General features: G+C 39.7%; 2 protein-coding genes across 8 annotated transcripts in view; both read right to left on the bottom strand.

The window, feature by feature from the left end:
- ZFAND4 (zinc finger AN1-type containing 4) overlaps positions 1-20,530 on the bottom strand; it is an 88,261-nt gene extending 67,731 nt beyond the window's left edge. The window contains exons 1-2 of one of the 4 annotated variants that reach the window (XM_042908412.1): positions 20,460-20,530; positions 11,057-11,357 (exon numbers count right to left, since the gene is read on the bottom strand). In XM_042908412.1, coding sequence (XP_042764346.1) covers positions 11,057-11,318 — 262 coding nt within the window. In that variant the 5' untranslated portion in view covers positions 11,319-11,357; positions 20,460-20,530. Of the gene's footprint in view, positions 1-11,056; positions 11,358-19,958; positions 20,254-20,459 lie in introns of those variants that run through there. The other 3 variants (XM_042908413.1, XM_042908410.1, XM_042908411.1) reach the window with 3 other exon arrangements.
- Positions 20,531-22,769: 2,239 nt separating this feature from the next.
- Positions 22,770-27,569, bottom strand: part of LOC122202818 (WASH complex subunit 2-like) — a 62,216-nt gene continuing 57,416 nt past the window's right edge. For all 4 annotated transcript variants that reach the window (XM_042909374.1, XM_042909376.1, XM_042909375.1 and 1 more), the window contains 3 exons: positions 26,236-26,853; positions 25,261-25,438; positions 22,770-23,488 (listed from right to left, as the gene is read on the bottom strand). In XM_042909374.1, coding sequence (XP_042765308.1) covers positions 23,349-23,488; positions 25,261-25,438; positions 26,236-26,853 — 936 coding nt within the window. In that variant the 3' untranslated portion in view covers positions 22,770-23,348. The remainder of the gene's footprint in view (positions 23,489-25,260; positions 25,439-26,235; positions 26,854-27,569) is intronic.

The raw sequence follows: 27,569 nt of genomic DNA, 5'->3' as shown, positions 1-27,569 counted from the left end.
GAGTCAAAGAAACTTAAGAACCATAATGAAAAATTTTAAACTACTGGGATTTTTAAAACACAGTAAGAAAACGAACAACTTAATGAAAAATGGGCAAACACTAAACAGACACTTGACGAAAGAAGACAAACAGATGACCAATAAGCAAAGAAAAAGATGCTCAATATCATTAGCCATTAGGGAGATGCAAAGTAAAAGTGCAATGAGATATCACCAGTATCTATTAGAATTGCAAAAAACAAAGTCAAAAACAACCCAAACAATACCATGTGCTGATGAGGATGCAGAGCAACTAGAACTTTTAGACATTACTCCCAAAAAATACAAAACGGTACTGCCACTCTGGCAAAAGAAGTTTGGCAGTTTCTTATTAAATTAAATGTACACTTACTGTAAACTCAGCAAATCCACACCTAGGTATTTACCCAAGTGAAATGAAACTACTTCAAAGTTTATAATGGCTTTACTCATAATCACCACGAACTGAAAACAACCCAAATGTCCCTAAATTTGAGAATAAGTATGCTATAGTCATAGAGTGGAACACTACTTGGCCATAAAGAGAATAAATTATTGATACATGTAATATTGATAAATCTCAAATGCATTATGTATTATACATAAGTGAAAGAAACCAGACTCAAAAGCCTACATACAGTGTGATTTCATTAATATGAAATTCTGGAAAAGGCAAAATTATACGGACAGAAACAGATCAGTAAGTGCCAGGAGCTGGGTTTACATAAAAGGTTAACCACAAAGGCACAGAATTTTGGTGAGCAATGGGACTGTTCTTTATCTTGACTGTGGTGGTAGTTACATGACAGCAACGTTTGCCAATAATGATAAAACCATGTATGAGTTATGGGTTGAACTATCTCCCAAAGGTTCATATGTTAAAAGTCTTAACCCTAACCCTCAATACCTCAAGATGTGACCTCATTCAGAAATAGGGTATTGACAGATGCAACCAAGTTAAAATGAGGTCATTAGGGAGAGTCCTAATCCAATATGACTGGTATCCTTATAAAAAGGGGAAGGGTGCCTGGGTGGCTCAGTTGGTTAATTAAGCATCTGATTTCAGCTCAGGTCATGATCTTGTGGTTCAGGAGTCTGAGCCCTGAGCCCCACATTGGGCTCTGATGGAGCCTGTTTGGGATTCTCCCTCTCTCCCTGCCCCTCCACTGCTTGTGCTTTCTCTCTCAAAAGAAATAAACTTAAAAAAATAATAAGTAAGTAAGGGAAATTTGGAGACAAATACGCACATACCTAGGGAGATGATAAGTAAGGAAACTGGGATGGTGCTTCTGCATGCCAAGGAACAAGAAAGACTGCCAGCAAACCAAAGCTAGGCAAAAAAACATTGTACACATTTTCTCCAAGAGCACTCAGAAGGAACCAACAATGTCAACACCTTGACTTTGAACTTCTAGCCTCTACAACTGTGTGATAATGAATTTCTGTTTTTTAAGCCACTAGGTTTGTGGTACCTTGTGATGGCAGCCCTAGGAAACTAATACAATACTAAAAATGGTGAATTTTATAATATATAAATTGTACCTTGACGAAAAAATGGAAAGAGTTTTCTAAACTTGGAGACCAATGAAAACATGTTCAATATTATTAGTCAGAATATTGGGAGTATGTATAAACTACAAAAATGATCAAATCTATCTAATCCTATGTATTGCTATGGCTGCAGAGCACCTGAGTATAATATTATTTAAACAACAGAGTAAGTATTTTTGACAAAAAAGCACTTAAAATTTAATAACAATGAAAGTCAACTTAAAAACTTATAGGATATAGGTAACACAGTTCTTGGAAAAAATCTTAAATCATAAATGGTTACTGATGAGTACCATAAGGCAAGCTGAGGGCCAAGCACAAGCTAGCACAACACCGCCCCCCAAGGTGGGATATGTGTGATATTCCTCAGGCACTCCTGGCTGCCCAAGAACAAAGGAAAGGAAGAAAACAAAAGGTTAACCTGACAGTCTCCATTAGTTAACAAATATCTCATCAATAGCCTCATCAGGAACTCCCTACTATCTTAAATGCTTTGCTAGAAAGAAAAACCACCTTAGTTTGACAACAGTTAGGCCTCCAGTAATCTGTAAATCCTCTTTAGCATATGGAAATCCCTTTAAGAAACTTCCTCTTGACTTTATCTCCCCCAAAACTCCACAGTACATAAGGAGTCACTCTGCACAACCCCAGTGCAGCTCTTCCCGCCACTGGGTCCTGTCCCCATGCTTTTTTTTAAATTTTTTTTTTTTAATGTTTATTTATTTTTGAGACAGAGAGAGACAGAGCATGAACGGGGGAGGGTCAGAGAGAGAGAGGGAGACACAGAATCCGAAGCAGGGCTCCAACTCACGGACCACGAGATCATGACCTGAGCCGAAGTCGGACGCCTAACCGACTGAGGTACCCAGGCACCCCCCACCCCCCATGCTTTAATAAGATCACCTTCTTGCACCAAGGACATCTTTAAGAATTCTTTCTTGGCCATCGGCTCCCAACCCCACAAACCCCACCATCACCCCAAAACCTCATCAGTTACCTTTAAAACGATATTGAGACTTCCAGTTTCAGACACTACATGTAAAGAGCTTGTAAGTTGCCACTTCCATACTTAAAGCAATAAAAAAAAGCTGAGCACATTGAAAACCATCAACTTTTCTTTGATCTACTGGAGACATAAAGTAGGAAGGCAAACCATCACCCCCAAAATCTACAGAGATAGGAAAATCCAGACCCCTCTAGTCTTCCTATAACACCCAAGTGATTATAGGTGGGAGACACTAACAAACACATTGAAGGTCATGGCCCAGGGACACAGGCCCACCAGAAAACTGAGACTGAATTGCAAGACTATAGATGGTTTCTGGTCCCCAACACTTTACCACTACACTAACAGGGCTCTAGTAGAACAGCAGCAGGTTATGGGTGAGTTATAAGACACAAATTCTTTCGAAGGAGGAGTTCTTAGGGAAACCCAAAGAGACAAAACAGGAAAACCAGAGAAATTTGAAGCCTCTGGCACTTACAGCTACAACAAACATTAAACAAACCCCATCTCCTAACTAGTTTAATACAAAAACTCACATTAAAGACCTATTTACTTCAGTTACCACTACCTAATACATTACATCTGGGTTTCAACAAAAAAATTACAAGGCATGGTAAAAGAAAACCACAGTATATACAAAGAAAACGAACATCAGAACCAGACTCAGATATGACAGATTTTGTAATTATTGGACAGGGAGACTAAAATAACTGATTGATATGTTAAGAAATTTAATAAAAATCTAATAAAAAGGAGACAACATGAAAAAATAGATGGGTAATGATGGGTAATGGAGACAGAGAGATTGAAAGTGTAAGAAAGAATTAAAAGTAGATGCCAGAAGTAAAAAACAATAACAGAATCTATACTACCCAAAGCAATCTACACATTCAATGCAATCCCTGTCCAAATAACACCAGCATTCTTCACAGAACTAGAACAAACAATCCTAAAATTTGTGTGGAACCAGAAAAGACCCTGAATAGTCAAATGTTGAAAAACAAAACTAAAGCTGCAGGCATCACAATCCTGGACTTCAAGATGTATTACAAAGCCGTAATCAAGACAGTATGGTATTGGCATATTGGCACAAAAACAGACACATAGATCAAGGGAACAGAATAGAGAAGCCAGAAATGGACCCACAAATATATGGCCAACTAATCTTAGACAAAGCAGGAGGAGTCTCCAATGGAAAAAAGGCAGTTTCTTCAGAAAACGGTGTTGTGAAAACTGGACAGTGACACACAGAAGAATGAATCTAGACCACTTTCTTACACCATACACAAAAATAAACTCAAAATGGATGAAAGACCTAAATGTAAGGCAGAAAACCATCAAAATCCTAGAGGAGAAAACAGGCAACCTCGTTGACCTTGGCAGCAGCAACTTCTTAATTCGCACGTCTCCAGAGGCAAAAGAAACAAAAGCAAAAATGAACTACTGGAACCTCATCAAGATAAAAAGCTTCTGCACAGTGAAGGAAACAATCAACAAAACTAAAAGGCAATAGATGGAATGGGAGAAGATATTTGCAAATGACATATCTGATAAAGGGTTACTATCCAAACTCTATAAAGAACTTATCAAACTCAACACCCAAGAAACAAATAATCCAGTGAAGAAATACCACCTCACACCTGTCAGAATGGCTAAAATTAACAACTCAGGAAACAACAGATGTTGGCAAGGATGCAGAGAAAGAGGAACACTTTCACACTGTTGGTAGGAATGCAAACTGGTGCAGCCACTCTGAAGAACGGTATGGAGGTTCCTCAAAAAATTAAAAATAGAACTACCCTACAACCCAGCAATTGCACTAGTAGGTATTTATCCAAAGGATACAAAAATGCTGATTCAAAGGGGTACATGTACCCCAATGTTTATAAGAGCACTATCAACAATAGCCAAATTATGTCCATCAACTGATGAATGGATAAAGAAGATGTGGTATATATGTATGTACACACACACACACACACACACACACACACACACACACGAATAGAGTATTACTCAGCAATCAAAAAGAATGAAATCTTGCCATTTGCAACAACATGGATGGAACTAGAGGGTATTATGCTAAGGGAAGTAAGGCAGAGAAAGATATCATACGATTTCACTCATATGTATTAAGAAACACAACAGATGAACATAGGGGAAGGGAAGGAAAAATAAGATAAAAACTGAGAGAGAAGCAAACCATAAAAGACACTTAAATATAGAGAATAAACTGAGGGTTGCTGGAGGGGTGTTGTGTGAGGGGATGGGCTAAATGGGTCATGGGCATTAAGGAGGGCATTTGTTGGGATGAGCACCGAATGTTATATGTAAGCAATGAATCACTAAATTCTACTCCTGAAACCATTATTACACTGTATGTTAACTAACTTGCATGTAAATGACTTAAAATTTTTTTAAATAAATAAAACTTAAAATTAAAAAAGGGAAAAAATATTCTTAGAACTCAATTTAAAAAAAAACAATAACAGAGGGGTGCCTGGGTGGCTCAGTCGGTTGAGCGTCCAACTTCAGCTCAGGTCATGATCTCATACTCCGTGAGTTCGAGCCCCACGTAGGGCTCTGTGCTGTCAGCTCAGAGCCTGGAGCCCGCTTCAGATTCTGTGTCTCCCTCTCTCTCTGCCCCTCCCCTGCTCATGCCTTGTCTCTGTCTCAAAAATAAATAAAAACACTTAAAAATTTTTTTAAATAAAAAAAAACAATAACAGAAATTAAAAATGCCTTTGATGGGCCTGCTTATCAGCCGACTGGATATGGCAAGGAAAGAATCATTGAGCTTAAAGAAATGTAGATAGAGGGGATCCTGGGTGGCTCAGTCAATAGAGCATCTAATTCTTGATCTCAGGGTTGTGAGTTCAAGCTCCACATTGGGCATGAAGGCTGCTTTAAAAAAAAAAAAAAAAGTTCTATTTATAAACTTCCCAAATTGAAATATAAAGAGAAAATAAAGAATGAAAACAACCAGAACATCCAAGAACTGTGAAAAAATTTCAAAAGGCATATAACTGGAATACTAAAAGAAAATAGAACAGAAGAAAAATAATAATGCCCCAGAAATTTCCAAAATTAATGAGATATACCAAATCATAGATCAGTAAGCTCAAAGAACATCAAACAGGATAAAAAATTTTAAATCTACACCTAGGCATATCATATCAAACTTCAGAAAAGCAAAAACAAAAAGAAAAATCTTTTTTAAAGGTTTTTTTTTACATTTTTTTAATGTTTATTTTTGAGAGAGAGAGAGAGAGAGTCGGAGCGCAAGTGGCAGGGGCAGAGAGAGAGGGAAGCACAGAATACAAAGCAGGCTCCAGGCTCCCAGCCGTCAGCAGAGAGCCCCATGTGGGGCTCTAACCCATAAGCCATGAGATCATGACCTGAGCCAAAGTGGGATGCTCAACCGAATGAGCCACCCAGGTGCCCCAAGAGAAAACTCTTTAATGAAGGCAGAGGAAAAACCTAAATAATAATTATAGGGAACTTTTCATGAGAAATCCTATAAACAAGGAGAGAGTAGAGGAACTATTTAAAATGTTGAAAGAAAAATGGGGCACCTGGGTGGCTCAGTGGAGCATAAGGCTCTTGATCTCAGGGCCATGAGTTCAAGCCGCACCGTTGGGTATAGACATTACTTATATAAACTAAAAAAAAATTTTTTTTAATAATAAAATGTTGAAAGAAAAAGACAACCAACCTGGAATTCTGTACCCTATAAAATTATCCTTCAAAAGTAAAGGAGGAAAAAAAAATGAAGGAGAAATGGACTTTCTCAGATAAATAAAAACTGGGCACAATACACCTGCCTTACAAGAAATATTAAAAGAAGTTCTTCAGAAAGAAATGATACAGTTAGAAACTTGGATCTACATAAAGGAAAAGCATCAAAGAAGGACTAAAGTAAAATAAAAACTATTCATTTTCTTACTCTTAATTGATCTAACAGATAATAGTTTGTTCAGAATAATAACACTGTAACAATTATGGCTTATGCATAAATGAAATGAATGATAACAATGAGATAAGGGACAAAAGAGAAGAATTAGGAATACTTAGGTTTGGGGGGTTGTTCTAAGATTTTCTTTTAATGTTTATTTATTTATTTTGAGAGAGAGACAGAGGGTATGAGTGGAGGAGGAACAGAGAGAGAGAGAGAGAGAGAGACAGACACACACACACATACACACACAAACACACAAACACACACACACACACACACACACACACACACACAATCTGAAGCGGGCTCCAGGCTCTGAGCTGTCAGCACAGAGCCCAACACAGGGCTCAAACCCATGAACCGTGAGATCATGACCTGAGCCAAAGTCGGACACTTAGCTGACTTAGGCACCCAGGCACCCCAAGATTTTGTTTTTAAGTAATCTCTACACCTAATGTGGGGCTCATACTCACAACCCTGAGATCAAGAGTCCCATGCTGTACCTACTGAGCCGGCCAGGTGCCCTAGGAATAGTTTTTATTAGGTAGTTGCAATACTCATGAAAAAGTACAGCATTATTTGAAAAGTGGACTTGGCTTTTCTATAAATATATATTGTAAACTTTATTGCAACCACTAAAATAAGTTAAAAAAGAAGTACTACTGATGTTAAGAAGAGAGAAAACAGAGCCATATAAAAGGATTAATTAAAACCACAAAAGGCAGAAAAGGGTGTAAATAAAGGAATAAAGAACCAGGAGGATGAATACAAAACAGTAACAAATATGGTAGCTATTAATCCAACCATATAAATAATCATTTTAAACATCAACTGCCTAAATAAACCAATTAAAAAAGAGATCATCAGACTGGATGAAAAACCAAGACCCAACTACATAATGTCTATAAGAAATCCACTTTAAATACAAAGTTTAAATACATAGGTTAAAAGTATAGAGATAGATACAATTTTATTTGTTAATTGTACCTCAATAAAGCTGGGGGGAAAAGTAAAGGGATGCAGAAAGATACATTATGCTAACACTCACCAGAAGAAAGCTGGAATAATTATATTAATTGCAGACAGAGCAAACTTCAGAGCAAGTAAAGTTATCAGGGATAAAGAGAGGCATTACATAGTGATAAAGGGGTCAATTCTCTAAAGACATATAATGATCCTTAATGTGAATGGATATCATCAGCTATCAAAACCTGTTAAGTTATAATAAATAAGACAGTGTGATATTGGCATATGAAGAGACAGACATAGATTAGATGATCCAAAGAGTTGAGTGTGCACATAAAACTGTCATACATGACAGGTATGAAGTTACTTTGGTGAGAAAAGATTAGAGTAATTCAATAAATGGTATTTAGAAGACCAGTTATCTATGTAGTGAAAAAAAAAAAAAAAAAAAGATCCCTATTTGATACTGTATCAGTCAGAATAAAGTAAGTTATGCTGAACCCTCCCCAAACCACCCCAAAGACATCAGTGCCTTAAAGCAAAAATTGATTTCTTAGACATGTCCGCTGCAGGTCAGCAGGGTGCTTCTGCTCCCTACAGTTACTCAGGGGTTCAGGCTAATGGAGACTTCTATTCATAGTTCATTGGTCAGAACTAATAACACAGACAATGAACATAGTTCATTGGTCAGAACTAATAACACAGAACTAATAACACTCATAAGAAGGCCGGGAAGATCATCCTATCCCATGCATAGAAGAGAAATCTTTACTAGGCAGCAGTAATGCCAAGGACTGGATGGTAAATCTAGGAAATCCACTGCCCACGGCAATAAAGAACCAAATGACAATAATCCCTTACATTTCTTGGCACATTTTTCCTTTCCAAATTCCACTGGATTATTTTTCATATCCTCTAAGTATGTACTATTCTTTGCATACCAATGCTCTAGGTAATGAAAAGCTCCAAAAATTTCGCTTCCTCTGAAAAACTCAGAGACCTAAATTACATCTTTTCCCAACGGCATAGTTCTTATATCCTTGGGTACATACTGCACTATCTCCACAGACTGACCATTTTCCCCGGATAAAGAACATGTTAAATGCTTTACATTTATTAACTAATAATCCTAAGAACAACTCTTTGAGATTGGTACTATCAGTATTCCTGTTTTAAATTAGCACAACTGAGATAAATAGGGGTTAAGTAATCTGCTCAACTTGAAATATGAAATCAGGCAGTCTGGCTTCAGTGCTCCTGTCGCTTCAAGGCCCATTTAAAGTTCTATTGCTGGTTCTGCTCCTTTCTTGCTACAGCCTCATCGTTCCTAACCCAGAATATTCCTTGAGCTCTGTCTGCAGACCCCTCCCATCTACCCTCCTTTCTCTTACTAAGCTCTAGTTCTGAACTTACCAAAACCTACCCAAAAAGGAAAAGCAGTCGGACAGAGGAGCCACTTCCCTCAAGGATGAACTGAGTGCTGTCACCTCTGCCTTCCTATCCTCCCTACTCCATATCCTTCTATCTTGGGGAGTCTTACCCGATAATTTAGCCCCAATGTCTTCCTGGGTAGAAAAAGAAAGACAACCCAGAAAAAAAATCAAAATTCACTGTTTATGAAAGATGCCTACTTGAAGCCTCCTTAAGAAGAGAATGACTGTCAGTGCCCATGGGCTGCAGAAGTTACAAAAAAGTATGGCAACTAGGACAAAAGAAAAGGGGTGTGGGATAGGAGGGTCGGGAATGGGAACAGGAATTGAGATCTATTGACAACTTGTTGTAGGTGCTATGGACTGAACTGTGTCCCCACACCCAATGTGTTATCTTAAAGCCCAAACTCGAATGTGCTGGTATTTGGAGATATGACCTTTGAGAGGTAATTAGGTTTAAATAAGGTCATAATGGTGAGACCCTCCTGGTGGGATCAGTGCCCTTATAAGAAGAGAAGCCAGAGAGCTCTCTCTCTCTCTGTCTGCCATAGGAGAATATAACAAGAAGAAGGGAGTCTTTAAGTCAGGAAGAAAATCTGTAAGTCAGTAAGTCTGTAATCAGAAAGATTCTTAGTAGAATCTGACCATGCTAGTACCTTGATCTCAGACTTTCCAGATCCAGAACTGTGAGACAATAAATTCCTGTTGTTTAAGCCACCCAGTCTATGGTATTTTGTTAGGACAGTGGGATTTGCATTTATATTTACATTACCTCATTTAATTTCCCAATAACTCTATCTGTTTTATAAATGTCTATTTCTTTTCAACTATCCAATAACTACAAACTCACTGTTTTCACACTGGCAATGCCTACTCCTACAGAGGACAAGGAGTCCACACCTTAGCTATGAACCCAACTCTGTTAGTAACTAAACATTTCCCTTGGATGAGTCCCTAATCTCTCTAACCTCAAATTTACTTTTGATATTAAGTACCTAAGTAACATTCTCCCTAAAGTGCTTTTGTTGCATGGAGATTATTCAAAATGCATGAAAGGGGGGAAAATACAGAGATTATTTAGAACACAAGAGGGTTTTGTCTTCCTGCTCCTAAAAAGATACCATTACACCATCACGTAATAAAAAAGCAGAACAATGTCAAAATAACCTGACTCCATGTCTCAGCAAATCACTTGGGGGAAAAATGTTTCATGTACCATTAGTGTATATACTGATGTGATCACTGGACGCAGCTGATCACTAACTTAATAGAAGTTAGTGGAGACACAGCAAATATTTAGAAGCTCGGATACCAGGATTCTTGGCTTTATAAAGATAAAAAATTCCAATCCTACTCATCCTTCTATAATTCTGAACCTAAACTGGACTAGAGGGCAATGCTAGTTACTACCTCTAAATTATAGCAAGTTCCAGCTGGCTCAAAAAGCAAAGATCCATTTAGTGTTATATAGAACAACTTAATTTTCTAGTCAATACTGGATTTTAACAACTGTAAAGGCAAATATCACTTAATTTAGGAATCTTCAAAGTACAAAAAAAAAGACTCTAATTTTAACACAATGTACTCTATGACACCTTTCACAAATACGCAAACAGCAAAGAGACACTGCACAATATTCAGCATCCCTGCTATACTAAGAAAACTTCAAATTACAAAAATATAAGCCAAACCCCTTAGAAAATCTCCACATGGAAAAAAGAAAAGTATCTGACAAGTAGGTAAAGAAGGTCACTAAAAGGGAACTCAATTACAATTTCCCGTTGAAAGTAAGTGTGACGTAGTTGTGGCAGATTTTGCATGTCATCATAATCTGTTGAAAATTTATTTTAAAATATTATTTTACACACCATTAACATGATGCCAGGGACTTCCTTCAAAAGAATCTGGTAGAAGGGGAAGCGGATGGGAAGAATGTAGGAATGGAAACAAGATAGACCATAAATTGATAACTATTAAAGCTAAGTAAGGGATAGATGGGGGTGCACTACCCTATTCTTTCTAATTCCATGCATGTGTGATATTTTCCCCATAAGAAAAGTTAGTTATTATATGCTCTTGATGAACAAATGTAATCCTCTTACCCTAAAAACAAAGAAAAACTAGTACCTTCCAATCTTTGAATTTTTGCTTTCACAGAAATAACAGCTTCAAAGGGTGAAACTCTCAACTCAAAACACGTTCCAGTCAATGTTTCAATGAAGAGCTCCATGGTTTCACAGAAAGGAAGTTTGTAGTAAAATGTTCCCAGGTTATCTTCATTGAAGAATGGAGGATCTTTTCTGTTATCCATTACTTTGACTTTCCTAATTCCTCTGGAATGTGTGGTATGCAACCGTATTCCAGTTCTAGCCAAATCAGCTTTGAACATTGGTAATATGTAATGCTGTTCATGTTTTGAGTTTTGTACCTAAAAAACAAGAATAATTTTTTTAACAAGCGAATCTGAAAGTTCATCCTGTCATACTCTCTGAACAACTCTGGCCCATAATCTTCCAGACAGCCCCAGAATTCATTTTATTACTTAATTTGTCTGATCCTAAACCTTTCACGGTTGTCTCTGAAACCACTCTCCCAATTAGACCGTAAGATTATTATTTTTTTGAGAGAGAGAGAGAGAGAGAGAGAGAGAGAGAGACAGAGCGTGAGCAGGGAAGGGGCAGAGAGGGAAACAGAATCCAAAGCAGGCTCTAGCCTCTGAGCTGTCAGCCCAGAGCCCAACGCAGGGCTCAAACTCACCAGCTGTGAGATCACGACCTGAGCCAAAGTTGGACGCTTAACCAACTGAGCCACCCAGGCACGCCTAGATTGTAAGATTATTAAGAACAGGTATATTTACAATACTTTTCTGTATCTTACTAAAGCTCAGCACAGTTATTTATATACAGTGCATACTCAACAAGTATATTATTGTTGTTAATAATATTTAAACCAGCAAACTCAGCATGGAGGTATATATCTGCAAGACTTTGAAAATTTTATGCACATCCTTTACTAAAACATGTAAATTATGTTTTTAACCCATACAAAATATAACTTTATACCACTGTACCTTTGAATCACACTGAAGAAAAGCATAGCAACCATGTTAATAGGTTCCTTAAAAATAAGACTCACTAAATAATCAATAAGCATTTGGATTTCCAGAAGTTATCTATCAGTACAGCACTGAGATGACAATACTGGTAACAGACATTAGACATAATCTTTACACACAAACATACAATGGCTAATGAATATGAGAGGCAAATGCAACAAAGTCCTAAGATAAATTATAAGTGTATAATTAGGATAATAGGAATAATCAAATCAATAGTTATTAGAAATGTGAAAACTTTGTAAGGAGAGGAGTTAATAGGACAGGTGATACACATCTTCCGGGACAGGTAAGTATATCTTTTTAATGGCTTTATTGAAATATAATTTACACACCATAAAATTCACCTATTTAAAATCTAAAATTTACTGGTTTTTATTACAATCACAGAATTGTACAACCATCACAATCATCTTTAGAACATTTTCATCACCCCAAAAAGGAACCCCATCCTCTTTAGACATCACTCCCAAATTCTTTCTTTCCCTCTCTGCCCTACGCAACCACTTATCTACTTTCTGTCATTTTGCCCATTCTGATCATTTCACGTAAACAGAATCATACAGTGTGATTTTATGATTGTATTTTGTGATTAGCTTCTATCACTTAGCATAACGTTTTCAAAGTTCATCCATTTTAGGATGCATCAGTACTTCATTCTTTTTTTATAGCTGAATAAAAGTCCATCCTATCATATGGATACACCACATATTTATCCAGTTATCAGCTGATGGGCATATTGGCTTGTTTCCAATGTGGGGCTATTATGAATAATGCTACATGAACATTGGATTACAAGTTTTTGTGTGGACATACGTTTTCCTTTCTCTCCCATGTATGTCTGGGAGTGGAATTGTTGGGTTAGGTAGGGACTCCACATTTAGCAATTTGTGGAACTGCCAACTGTTCTCAAAAGGGGTCTGAGCCATTTTACATTCCCAGGACACTGATTTCTCCACATCCTTGCCAATACTTTTTTTTTTTTTTTTTGCTTTTTTGATTAAAGCCATCCTAGTGGGTGCAAAGTAGTATTTTATTGTGATTGTGACTTCCTTTTTCTAATGACTAAGAATATTGAGCATCTTTTTAGATGCTTATTGGCTATTTGAATACCTTCTACACAGAAATATCTATATTCAGAAAATGTATTCAAATCCTTTGTCCATTTTTACTCTGGTTGTCTTTTTATTACTGAATTGTAAAAGGGTTTTTAATGCGTTTTTAGACACAAGCCTCTTAAAGATACATGATTCCAAATATTTTCTCTAATTTTGTAGGCTGCCTTTTAACTTTGACAGTGTTCTTCAAAGCCTAAGTTTATTTTAGTGACATCCAATTTGGCTATTTTTCTTCTGCTGCTTGTGCTTTTGGCATCACATTTTAAAACCCTGGCCTAGGGGCACCTGGGTGGCTCAGTTGGGTGAGCGACTGACTCTTGGTTTCAGCTCCAGTCATGATCTCATGGTTCATGAGATGGAGCCCCATGCAGAGCAATGCAGAATCCGTTTGGGCTTCTCTCTCCCTCCCTCTCTCTAAATAAATAAATAAACTTAAAACAAAACAAAAACGCCTGGCCTAATCCAAAGTAATAAAGATTTTGGGGTGCCTGGGCAGCTCAGTCAGTTAAGCATCTGACTTTGGCTCAGATCATGATCTCGTGGTTCCTGGGTTCAAGTCCCATGTCTGGCCCTGTGCTGACAGCTCAAAACCTGGAGCCTGGATGTGTGGATGTGGATTTGGATTTGTGGATTCTTTCTCTATCCCTCCCCTACTAATGCTCTGTCTCTTCCTCTCTCAAAAATAAACATAAAAAAAAAAGGAATAAAGATTTACTTGGATACACATTTTGCTGAGAATTATATAGTTTTAGCCTTACATATAGATCTATCCATTTTGAATTTTTGTAGATGGTATAAAATAAGGATCCACTTTTATTCTTTTGCAAGTTGTTGCAAGTTTTTGCAAGATGTCCAAGCAGTATTTGCTGGAAAAACTATTCTGTTCCCATTGAATTGTCTTGATATCCTTGTCAAAAACCAACTGACCGGGAATGTGGGGGTTTACTTGTGGTCTCTCAACTCTATTCCATTGATCTGTTACATGTCTATCATTATAACAGTACCACGTTGTCTTTTCACCTTTGTAGTAAGTTTTGAAACCAGGAAGTGTAAGTTCTCTAATTTGTTCTTCTCTTTCATGATTCTTGGTTATCCTGGGTCCTTTGAATTTCCATATGAAGTTTAGGATCAACTTGTCTATTTTGCAAAAACACCAGTTGGACTTTTGAATAAGCACTGTGTTAAGTGTGCAGATTTGGTGAATATTACCATCTTGACAATATTGTCTTTATTTTATTTTTTTTTACATTTATTGATTTTTGAGAAACATAGTGAGACAAAGCGTGAGTGGGGGAGGGGCAGAGAGAGGAGACACAAAATCTGAAACAGGCTCCAGGCTCTGAGCAAGCGGTCAGCACAGAGCTTGATGTGGGGCTCGAACCCACAAACTGTGAGAACATGACCTGAGCTGAAGTCAGACGCTCAACCGACTGAGTCACCCAGGTGACCCAACAATATGAAGTCTTATAAATATGAACATGCAATGCCTTTCACTTTATTTAAATTTCTTAAATTGCTTTCAACAGTTTTCTAGTTTTTAAGAGTATGAGTTTTGCTTTAAAAAAAAAGTATTCCTAAGAACTATACTCTTTTTGATGCTACTATAAATGAAGTTATTGTTGGTGTGATTTTCAATTTGTTCATTGCTAGCATAGAGAAATAAAATTGATTCTAATATATTTGGGCACCTGAGTGGCTCAGTCGGTGGGGCGGCCGACTACAGCTCAGGTCATGATCTCTCGGTCTGTGAGTTGGAGCACTGCATTGGGTTCTGTCCTAAGAGCTCAGAGCCTGGAGCCTGCTTCGGATTCTGTGTCTCCCTCTCTCTCTGCCCTTTCCCTGACTGCTCTCTGTCTCTCTTTAAAAAATAATAAATTAAAAAATTAAAAAAAAATTGATTCTAATATATTGATCTTGTACATTGCAACCATGCAGAATTCATCTATTAGTTCCAGTAATTTTTTAGTGGATTCCTTGGGATTTTTTCCATAAAAGATTATGTCATCTGCAAAGAGAAATGTTTTACTTCTTCATTTCCAATCTTGAACATTCCAGTAAGACACTCTTTACTTCCTTTTCTTACCTAATTACTTGGTCTAAAATCTCTAATACAGGGTTGAATTTTGGTGGTGAGAGTAGACATTCTTGTCTTATTCCTGACTGTAGGGGGAAAGCATTCAGTCTTTCACTACAAGGTATGATTTTAGCTGTGGGGTTTCCATACATAATCTACTCTACTACTTTAACTGGGTTTTTTTTTTTTTTTTAAATCATGAAGTGTGTTGGATTTTGCCAGATGCCTTTCTGTCCAATGTCTATTGGGATGATCATGTGGTTTTCGTCTCTTATTCTATTAATATGGTGTTTAATAGAACATTGGTTTTTATATGTTGAACCAACCTTGCATTCCTAAGCTAAATCTCATCTGTATATGGTGTATAATTATATATGTTGCTATATTTGATTAATATTTTTTGAAAATTTTTCTATCTATATGCATAGGAAATAGTGATCTAGTGTTCTTAATATATCTTTGTCTGGTTTTGGTATCAAGGTAATAGGAACAAAATTAAACAAAAAGTAGAGATATATTTTCTCATATACTCCCTGTCCTCACGCATGCACCACTTCCCCCACTGTCAGCATCCTACACCAGAATGGTGTATTTGTTACAACTGAAGAAACTGCAATGACACATCATTATCACCTAACATCCATAATTTACATTAGAGTTCATTCTTGCTGTTGTACATTCTATTGGTTTTCACAAACATATAATGACATGTATCCACCATTACAGTATCATACAGAATAGTTTCACTGCCCTAAAAATATCCTGTGGCTCACCTATTCATCCTACAACCCTCCCAAATCCCCAGCAATCACTGATACTTTTACCATCCACATAGGCTGCCTTTTCCAGAATATCATATAGCTGCAATTATACACTATGTAGCCTTTTCAAATTGGCTTCTTTCATTTAGTAATATGCATTTACGTTTCCTCCATGTCCTTTCATGGATTGATAGGTCATTTCTTTATGACACTGAATACTCCATATTGTCTAAATGTTCCACAATTTATCCATTCACCTACTGAAGGATACATCTTGGTTGCTTCCAAACTTGAGCAATTATGAATATTACTGCTATAAACATCTGTGTGCAGGTTTTTGTGTGGCTATGTTTTTAACTCTTTTGGTAAATACCAATGAGAGTGACTGCTGGATCTTAACAATGTGTTTAGATTTATAAGAAACTGCCAAAGTGTCTTCCAGTGTGGCTGTACCACTCTGCATTCACATCAGCAATGAATAAGAGTGCTTACTGCTCCATATCCTTGTCAGCATTTGATGTTGTCAGTGTTCTGGATTCTAATAGTTGTGTAGTGGTATCTCTTTAATTTGCATTTCCTAATGATATATGGAGTGGAGCATAGTTATTTTTTTAACTGGTATAGAACTGATCATGTTACTTCTTAGCTCCAGGTCCTATGATGGCTTCTACAGAACAGAATGCCAATAGAACAAAATTACAAAATTAAATTCACTGTATATAGGAATAAAATTCAAGGGCCCCTGGGTGGCTCAGTCGGTTGAGCATCTTAGCTCTTGATATAGGCTCAGGTCATGATCTCATGGTTTGTGGGATCAAGCCCTGCAACGGAATCTGTGCTCAAAGTGCAGAGCCTGCTTGGAAGTCTCTCTCTCTCTCTGTCCCTCCCCCACTTGCTCTCTTGCAAACGCTCTCTCTCAAAATAAAATTAAAAAAAAAAAAGAAGAGGAACAAAATTCAGACTTCTGAGAAAGACCCTAAGATCGTACATCTCACCTTCCAGCCCCATTCTATTTATACATCTATGTCATCCCACCTGGCAATACCTCTGTACTTCTATCCTCTAATCATGTGCACCTGCAGCTTCAGAAGACATCCACTTCTATCTCATTGTTCCTGCTTTGCTCTACTCTCTGCCATCCCCACACTTGGCTACCTGACAAGCACCTAATCATCTTTCAAGACTCAGCTCAAATAGCAACTATTCTACAAAACCTTTTATGGCTTTGTACCCCAACCTCCATCATATATTGTACCCAGAACAATCAATTTCACTTTTTACATGGCTTTCTTATTCTCCTAAACGATAAGCTACTTAAGGGGGAGACCACATCTGATTTGCCACCCCATCACCTAGCACAGTGTTTTGCATATGTTGGTACTCATTAATAAGTTTGTTCAACGAAACAGCAATGAATATTCACTCTCTCAAATGATCCTTAGAACAAATCTGTAATAAATATATATATAAAATTAAAAAAATATATTTATTTATTTTACACACACACACACACATACACACACACAAATATATATATATATAATCCCTGTTTTAGAGATGAAGAAATATTTGGATATGCTCCAAAAGTTTGGGGGAATGCTGCTTTCCCATGAGAATCCTGTTATGATTCACTCCACAGTAAGTCCACCAAAGTTTGTCCAACAGATAACATACATGCACATACAGTGATTTCTGCTATAGGGTGAATTTTTATAACAGTAACTGGATGCAGAATCAATTAGGGAACCTGAATTACACTGTAAAGACTGCTAATGATCCTAAAGAGATGGCATCACAGAAAGAAAACCTGATGCTGGAAGCACAGATGCTAGGAGTGCTATCACACTATTTATCAAAACAATGAGTAATAAATATGATAATACAAAATACTGTGCTAGTAACATTGCTCGTGGTAGTGGTAAAAGGCCATTACTCTTAAATATAAGCCAAATAAGTGGCTGTATTGTTCAGGTTTTGTTTCGTTATATCTTAAATACACTGAAATGCTTTTAGGAAAAATAACTTTTTATGAAGCTAACCCGTAACCTCTGAACCAACTGCTTTTATAATGTGCTTCTGGGTTACATGTGTATTCTTAAAAACATACTTATCATGCTACATTAAACAGCGTATTGAAGAATTACCTGTGTCTGTTTCCCCAAAATCAACAGCACTCCTACCTACATAGTAGCAGCTCTAGCAACAGAAGTCAGAGGTCAGGAATGCTGAAATGAACATTACAGAAATAAAGGCGTGGGTAACCAGTGTCTGCCCAAGGAATTTAGAGACAGAAGATCTAAGGAGCATTTCCTTCACCACAGTACTCTTCCACAATACCCTGAATATAATAAACAAGCTAGTGCGGGGGAGGGTGGGGGGGGCAGTGCCTGGGTGGCTCAGTCGGTTAGGCATCTGACTTCTGCTCACGCCAAGATCCGTAGGTCCAGGAGTTTGAGCCCTGAGCCAGGCTCTGTGCTGACAGCTCAGAGCCTGGAGCCTGCTTTGGATTCCGCGTCTCCCTCTCTCTCTGCTCCTCTCCCGCACACACGCTCTCTCTCTCAAAAATAAATAAACGTTAAACAAAAATAAGAACGACTTTAAAAAAAAAAAAAAAAAAAAAAAAAAGCTGGGGCTGGGAGAGGGTAACAGATTTGGAAGTCCCTCATCTATAATGAGAATGGATAAAGCAACTATGGGCTAAAGGAAAAACAGCAACCCAGTGCAGCACTACACTGCACTGGGACACCTACTGTAAGTTTGGGCCGTAATCAATGGAGAAATTTCTAAAATCCATAAACGAGCAAAGCAGGTAACCAAATTCAAAACTAAAATGTGGGGTGCCTAGGTGGCTCAGTCACTTACGCGGCTGACTCTTGATCTCAGCTCAGATCTTGATCTCAGAGTCGTGAGTTCAAGCCCTGTGTTGGGACGTATGCAGCCTACTCAAAAAACCTGAAATGTATGACTCAAAAATAGTTATACCTCTCCTGAGCAGTAGAAATCACAGTAACAGAGGACAAAATGAGGCCATGAAATCTGGTTAAGCCAGCCTGGAGGACTAGATGATGGCAAAGGAGCAAATGAAAAGTTCCAGCAGACCAAAGACCTAACAGTAACAATAACCATGTGGTCATTCTCAACTAAACATATTATGGAACGCTATGTTGTTGGAAAACGAGAGGCAATGAAGATTCAGAGACAGGATGGGAAATGTTGCAAGAAAGTGAACAGTTAAATTATACAAGAGCAAAAGGAAAAAAAACAGGTGAGTAGAGAAAAAAAAAAAGTACTTCCAGAATTTTTACCAATTAAAAAACATACTTAGCTAGTAAGAGTAATGGCATCAAAAAAAAATTCCTAAATTCATTCCAAAAATATTTCTTTCTTCTGAAAAAGTTCTAAAAAACATTACCAAAGATAAGAGAGAAGTTAAAGATAGGTAAGGCAATAATAGCACTGAAGTAAGTAATTTCACTAGCAATCAGCTTTACCCTGTTCTAAAGATTATTAGCCAGAGGAGAGCCGTTATCTTTTAAAAATTTCCCCCAACACAAAGAGATCCAAAATGTTATGCAACCTTTTAAAACACTGGCTTTTAACAAACTGCCTTTTACTAATTAGGTGAAAAACACCCCTGTTTTAAATAGAAGCTACACATCCAACTCTTGATTTTGGCTCAGGTCATGATCTCACAGTTCACGATTTTAAGCCCCCAGTCAGGCTCCCTGCTGTCTGGGCAGGCAGCCAGCTTGGGATTCTCTCTCCCCCACCCCACCCCCCTCTGTCTCTGCCCCTCCCCCCGCTTAAGCTCGCTCTTAAATAAATAAATAACGCTACAGAATTATATCCACCACTTAAATGCATTTGTACTCTAAACTTCTTTCTAGTGAGTCTTGGAAATCCTTGGAGGCCAACGTCTACTCCAGCCTTCAAAGTACACACTCCAAGCCCACTGGGTCACCTGCGCAGCCCGTACTCCTCCAGGATAAACTCCGGCTACCCACACGTACGGGCCTGATCTGGGGGGTAGTGCACAAGCTCCGCGTCAGAATCGGCGACTGGCGGCTCAGCACCCGTCGGACGGGACGGGGCGGGACACCCGCGTCGCTTCGGCGGAGGGACGAAAAGTGGAGACTCCTCAGGAAAGGCGTCGCGCCGCGACGGTCTCAGGGCAGCGGCTGCGGAGGGGGCGGGGCCCGGCTGCCGAGCGGCCGGCCCTCCTCTCCGGCCCGCGGAGGCCGGCGGCAGCAGCGCGAACCCGCTCAGCGGCCCGCAGCCCAGGGCGCCCTCCCCGGGCGCCCTCCCCGTCTGTCTCGTCCACTGGCTCGCCCGCCCGCAGGCCTACAGAGAGGCGCGGCCCCGCGAGCGACGCCGCGGCAGGCACTGACGAGAAACACACCGCCGCCGCCGCCGCCGCCGCCGCGCCCCCGCCCCTTTGTGCCACCGCCTACCAATCACTCACCAGCGCTCACGTCACCCTCCAATCAGCGAGGGCACGGGCAGGGGCGGGGCCTGGCTGCCCGACGCCGGCGGTTGCTCTGTAGCCGGGGCTTCTTTAGCGTTCGATGGTGGGTGTCGGTTAGGAGAGGCCCGGATGTTGGCCCTTTATTACCAACACTGGGCACCTGACTAGGACTGAATTGGGCGGGCCAGAGACAAGCCGCACGGCCTCCTGGGAGCGGCGAGATTGGCTTCAGGCCCGAGAGCATGGCTTGCACCTTGCCTGAGGCCGTCCTAAGATCGCTCTTGGACGTGGCCCAAGTGCTGGGGTGAGGAGGGTAGCAGGCAAACGCCTTCCAGTTGGTCCTTTCCAGACCCCGTGCAGGGCCGTCCTGCCTTTAACAGATCACCCTTCCTGTGCTTCACGGTTTCCTTTCTGGCCTCAATGGTCTCATCTGAAATATGGGGCCATTGCTGTACATGGTTAAAAAGGACAAAAGCGAATACCCTCTGTTGGTCTCTGTCATTCTTCATCCAATTCATGGACTGAGAAGTGTAGGACAGGTATTAGAATGGACACCTTGAGCAGTTAAATCTGAGTTGGGTAAACTCAGCTACATTCCTTTTTCTGTTCTAATTCCCAAGGCGCTGAACTCCGAGTGTACACCCTAAAAGACGACATAAGCCTTACAAACCTGAAATGCCCCCCCACACCCACTTTTGTTTTCTCTCCATTCCCCACATGTTCTAAATTCAACCCTTAACAGATTTCCCAAACTGGCCTATTTCACTAGGTGAATCACCCAAACGATAGTGAACAATCCTCCTCCTAGCTTCATCATCCTCATCTTGTGACTCAGAGGAATGAATCTAAGATGAACCCCAACATCTCATTCTCCTAAGACCCCACCCATCAATTACTCTCCAACAGTCCAATGCTGAGCACACCCTGGGGTTTATGAGGAGACCCAAGGACCCTCATCTTCAGGCTCTCAACACCAGTTCCTTCTTCAACTCCAATACTGAATAGATCGGAGCCCCTTAAAGAGATTTTATGATTATCTCCCTCCCCCTTTGAAGCCTCTCAAAATAGGAATTTGCGTATTTCCTCTCTTACGAATTTCCTGGAATCAGTCCCAATGATGGATAAGTAGATTTGACCATTCCCAAAGAAAACCATTTAACAAATGCTTACTGAGTCAGCCTCAGGAGTAGGTATACACAAGTAACCTAAGGAACAGAAGGTATAAGCACTCTCTTCTGCCATCAAGTCACTCTCACAGCAGAGCAGCACGAAGAGTTGATCTGTGAGAGCTCTACCAAATCTCTCAAAATCAGCCATTCCAAGTTCAATCTTAAAAGTGCCCAAGGAAGAAGTTAGTGCTTTCAGGATTGGTGAAACCAAATGGGCCTGCCTACGAGACTGTGCCATGGATGGGGTGCCTGAAAGCCTCATTCAGTTGTGCGAGCAGCTGACTCTTGATTTTGGCCCAGGTCATGATCCTGTGGTTCGGGAGGTAGAGCCCTGCATTTGGGCTCTACGCTAGCAGCACAGAGCCTGTTTGGGATTGTCTCTCTCTCTCCCCCTCCCTCACTCTCTCTGCCTCTTCCCCATTCAGTCACGAGCACACGTGTGCTCTCAAAATAAACATTAAAAAAATTTCTTTTTTAAATAAAAAAAGGCTGTGGCTCAGTTGGGTGGCTCAGTTGGTTGAGCATCCAACTCTTGATTTCAGCTCAGGTCATGATCCCAGGGTCCTGAAATTGAGCCCCACATCAGGCTCTGCACTGAGCATGGAGCCTGCTTAACATCCTTTCTCTCTCTCTCTCTCTCTCTCTCTCCCCCTGTGCCCCTCTCCCTCATTCTCTCCCTAAAAATAAAAAATAATAATAATAAAACAAATTAAAAAAAAACAAAAACCAAAAAGAACAAGACTGTGCCATGGTTATAGTTTGAATACTTAGCACCAAGGAGGCATAGTCCAAGAAAACACAGACTGGAGGAGGGGTCAGCTACACGTGTAGCTAGTGGCTACCACATTAGACAACAGTTATAGAATATTCCCATCAGTTCAAAGTTCTATGGAACAGTGAGTGCTGCTCTACAGGAGGACATTTCCATCCTCAGCACTTTTCCTTCCAGTATCTGGGTCCATTCTGCGTTTTTCAAAGTTCCAAAGAAATGGAAATGGATGCCTTAGAGCAAGGGTCAGAAAACTGTTTCTGTAAAGGGACAGATAGAAGATATCTTAGGTTTTGTGGGCCATCCTGTCATAACTACTGAACTCCAGCATCATAGGTAGGGTGAAAACAGCCATAGACAACATGTAAATGAATGGGCATGGTTGTGTTCCAATAAAACTTTATTTACAAAAACAGACAAGAGGGCCACAGTTTACCAAACCTTGCCTTAATTAACCTATAGAGGCATTTTCAAAATTCATTGGAATAAGAGGAAACCTCCTCTCAGACTGCAAAGAGTCATGAAATACATAATCCCATCCCCTTCCTCTATCACCTGCCTAGGCTCTAAGCTAGGGCTTTTATCCATGAAAGGAAGACTCCTGATCATCTGTCTGCCATTGCTTCCTCTGGAATTCCCGCCCACTCATGAAAGGCACACAGAGGTTTCTTCTCCAACATGCCCTAAATCATACTGTGACCCCATCAAGGCTAATTAAATAAAAATATAGTTTAAAAAAAAAAAAAAAAACAACACTGTGAAATATTTATTTTTGTTTTGCAGTATTAAGCATGATTAAAACCAGGGCAGAAAAATACTAAGTATGCTGGGTAAGAAAGGTGTACTGTTTCATTATTTGCTTTTTCTAATTCAATTAAGACGATGAGCACGTAAGACAGCATCAATAACTCAAGGATGTAGCTGAAGAGTGAGATGTGATACCCTGCTCTACTGGCCTCCAAAGGCATTCAAGGGATCATCAAATATGTTGGACACCTTCTGTTCAGATCTTGGTTCAGGTGCTGCCTGTGAAGATCGACTTTTTGGTTTGGTTGTCTTAGCCTGGATACCAGAGGAGAAGATATCATCTTTAAAAAGAAAAAAAAAAAAAAAAGAAGAAAAGAAAAAGATTTGCTGAACAGGCAAGAAAATGGGTGTTTTTAAGACACATCTACATAAATCACCAAATACTCAAGTCTGATAACAGTATGGAATACCAAGAACACTAAAAGCCAAGCCTCTTAGATACTGGTCCTGGCTTTGCTACTAATTAAGTTTTACGACCACATACAAATCACAAGTTCTCGCAGATCACAATTTTCTCAACTACAAATGTATGCGTGTTCACATGGAGGACAGGAAAAAGGGAAGGATAACTGGAACTCCAATCCAGCCCCTGACTTTACGTGACATTATACCTACTTCTATATTCTCTTCCCACAAGGTTTTCAAAGGAAAGGGCAATACAAATAAGCAAAGGGAAATCCAACATAGGAGTCACCCTCTTTTAAAATAAATGCACCTATCTGAGACATGTCAATTCTAAGAATGTAAGTCTTTATGACTACATTCATGTTCAGTTGTTTCACTGACTGTAGTGTTTTGTGACTCACCTGCAATGTTACTGCTAAGATTCCATCCTACAGAGATTTGAGCATGTTTACATAGAGATACGTATACACAAATGTTAAAGGCCTGGCATTACTTGTAACAAAGAAAACTTGGCAACAACCTAGATCACCTTCAATGTGCTAATGGCTAAATACAAAAGGATACTACACAACCACTAACAACAAGGAAGCAGATAGATCTCTATGTACTGGCATGGGAAGACAGTAAGTGACTAAAAGGACTGCAGAACAGATAAAATATATTCATATTCTGGAAAAAATAAGCATATATTTTTACGTATGCAAAGCTGTATTAACATCACCACAGCTGAAAAGATATATACATCCAACACTCAACAATGGTGACCTCCAGGGATTTTCACATTTTAAATTTTCCAAATAATACTAATCTATTACAACAGGTATGTATTACTTTTTTTGTAATTAAAAACAAACAAACAAAACGAAAAACAGCGAAGTCTCTCCTGCATCCCCTGTGGTGGGAAGCAGGTGGAGACACAGCACACAGCTTACTCCAGGAACAGGCCCCATGTGGCAGTGCAGCTGCTTTCTCCCAATTAACCCCAAGGTCTAGACCTGGGAGAGAGGGGGGAAGGAGGAGACAGTGTGCATTTGGCCTCAACTCAAGTCCTACCCATCAACACCAGACATATCAGAAGCCCCACATTTGAGTTTAGCCATTTGGCTTGCCCAAATGAGCATGTTTACAAACACAGAAGATCTTTTGTGAGATGCTAAGTCTGAGTTATAACCTGCTTTCATGTATAGCACCACTTTCCTCCTGCACTGGCCCCCTCCATTCTCTGAAAGACTGACACTCACTCTTCAGTTAGAACTCTAACTCAGACAAGTGCCCCACACCTGAGGCAGCCACCTCAGCCAACTTCAGTATGTGGGGCAGTTTCTGAGCCTCCCTTCGTAACATCAGAATGTTCTGAGTTATCACAGATAATTGGCAGGGGGCACACTGATATAAAAGTTAAATTATACTAAGATCAAAATCCGGGCTCCTTCAAATTCCTTGATGTCCATCAGAACAAAAAGTTGTTTCACCAAAATAACTAGTCCATTTACTTATCCATTCTCAGCCTAACTCAGGACTATACAGCAAGCCAAAGGAAACCCAGTGGGGAATGATTTCCAGGAAAGGGCAGAAACAAAGGTAGGAGAAGTATCAAGTCCCTGAATGGCAATGACTTTCTGTGTCATGTGTAGAAAATCAAACTTACCCATATCATCATCAAATATAGACTTAGCTTCCACTTTCTTTTTGGACTTTTCTTTTGGTTTTACAGTTAGGTCAGCAAAGATATCAATGTTATCATCAAACAAGTTGGATTCAAATGTTCTTTCCTTCTCTCTTGCTTTTTGCGAGGGTTTAATTGCTTCTGTAGCAAATATATCATCCTTGTTGAGCCAAAACAGAAGTAAAACAATTTTAAATCAAGTTGTAGAAACACAAACTGCCACTGTAGTTTGCAACAGCCACGTGACCTGCTCTCTCTGCCTGGAATGCCCCACTCCAGCTCTCTGCCTGGCCCAGTCCTTGTCTTTCTTCTAGTCCCAGCTCAAATGCCAGCTCTGTAGACAGGCTTTCTCTTCCAGTCCTTTCTGAAGGAGTGCCTCCTACCCTTTCCATCACTCTGTCCCACTGACCGGAGCTGTTTTCATTATGCCACTTAACATTATCTGAAAACATTTTATTTATCTGTTGCCCTACCTGTATCCAATTTCCCTTACACACTGGTCCTAGTTCACTTTGTGTCTCCAGTACCCAGATGTTCAATAAACACCTGCTCAGAGAGTAGCACTTGAAGGCCTTACTGCCTGTACTCCAGCTAGGGCCTGTTTCCCCAAGAACCAGAGGTGAAACACTTAAGCTGCACTGATGCTGCTTTATATATGTCATAGAGCAGCATGCCAAGAAAGCTGACTGCAGCAACATGCTGATAAAAACTATGAAAATCAAGACTTGTATCAATGGCCATAGCCAGCCAAGAACCACCTCCACGTGAAACAAAACAAAAACCTACTTCTGAGTAAATTTCAGAGTAACTAATAAAAGATCCTAATTGTAAGTACTAAGCAAATAGGTAGCAAGCAGCAATGAAACGAGCTTATTGCAACCTATGGCTCAAATGAGCCAATCGGGTGTTTGTCTTAACACAGAAACAGGCCCAGAAAGTACTCTCATGTCCTTTTACCTCAAAAATATCTTGTGCTTTTGCGATGGCCTCCTGCTGACCGTTGGATTTGGACTCATTCTTCTTGCCTTTCTGATCTGTAAAGAGATCATCCTCATCTTCCAGGAGCGGGAAAGGATTTGTTTTCTTTGCTGGTTTTGGTTTAACAGACTGGAAGAGATCATCATCACTGCCTGCCTCACCTAGAGTGGGAAACATGGGGCTCTTCTCTTTACTTCCCCCTGTTGGGTTGGCCAGGCCATCTGCTGCCTTTGTCTTGGCTTTTCTTCTCCCCGTGGGCTGAGAGCCAGTGCCCTTGGAAAAGAGATCTCCAGAATCAAAAATGTCATCCTCAAGAGGCTGACCCAGAGATTTCACAAAGGGGCTTCTGTCTACTTCAGGTACAGGACCACCTGCCCAAGTTGGAGTGGCAGCTGCCTCAGCCTCCTCAGAGATGTCTTTTCTCCCAGCTGCCCTGGGCTGTGGTTGAGGGTCACCTGGTGAAATGTCGCCATCTGCCAAGCGTGCAATGGATCTTCTGGGGACACTCACATCCTCGGCCTCACTGGACTCCTGGGCAGCCAACCTCCGAGCCGCACGGGTCTGCGGTCTACGCTTCCCTCTCACTTTGACCCGACTCTACAATGGCAAAAAACCACATGTTGATCTAACAATTAAAAAGAAGAAGAAAAAGGTGTTCAAAGCTAATGTAGCAAATAATCAGTGACTCAAAATATTATAAGGTTGTCTGGTCTACCTCAATCCCTCAATCAAGATATTATCCAAGACAGAGAAAGGATTATTTCCTAAAGATTTCCAAAGACGTTTAATAGCTACTCCAAGACTATGTTACTCTTAATCCTTTAGTGTTCCCCATGGAGTCTTTGCAGGGAAATTTCTGTTTAATTTCATACAAAAGGCTTCATCTGCTGCTGGAACCCTGCAAAGTAGGCATGCTGGTTCTCTGTGTGCCACAACCCTTCAAGGCCCTTACTCTGCCCTTGGTTTACATGTGGGTCTCTTTCAAGAGAGAATTAGGGGGAATTCTAGTGCTAACCTTTACAAGAGGCTAGCCTACAATCAGGCTTCAAAACCAGGAAGATAAGAGACAATCAAAGACAGGGAATCTAACGTGCTCTTCTCTTCAAGTCAACAAACACTAAATTTAAATGTTGAATATTTGACATAAAAAATGTGGCTTAGAAATCAGAACTTTTAATATAACCTCAAAACAGAAGTTACTCATTAGCAATAATGCAGTATTTGTGATATTTTCCAAAATATACAATCAAGTAGTTTTAAGAAGGTACAAGCTTCTTTGGCCAAAGTACTTGGCTATGTTTACCTATTTCAAG

The sequence above is a fragment of the Panthera leo genome, chromosome D2 (genome assembly GCF_018350215.1).
Source record: "Panthera leo isolate Ple1 chromosome D2, P.leo_Ple1_pat1.1, whole genome shotgun sequence".
NCBI lineage: Eukaryota > Metazoa > Chordata > Mammalia > Carnivora > Felidae > Panthera > Panthera leo.
The sequence above is the reverse complement of the archived record's forward strand: the minus strand, read 5'-3'. Positions and strand labels throughout refer to the sequence as shown.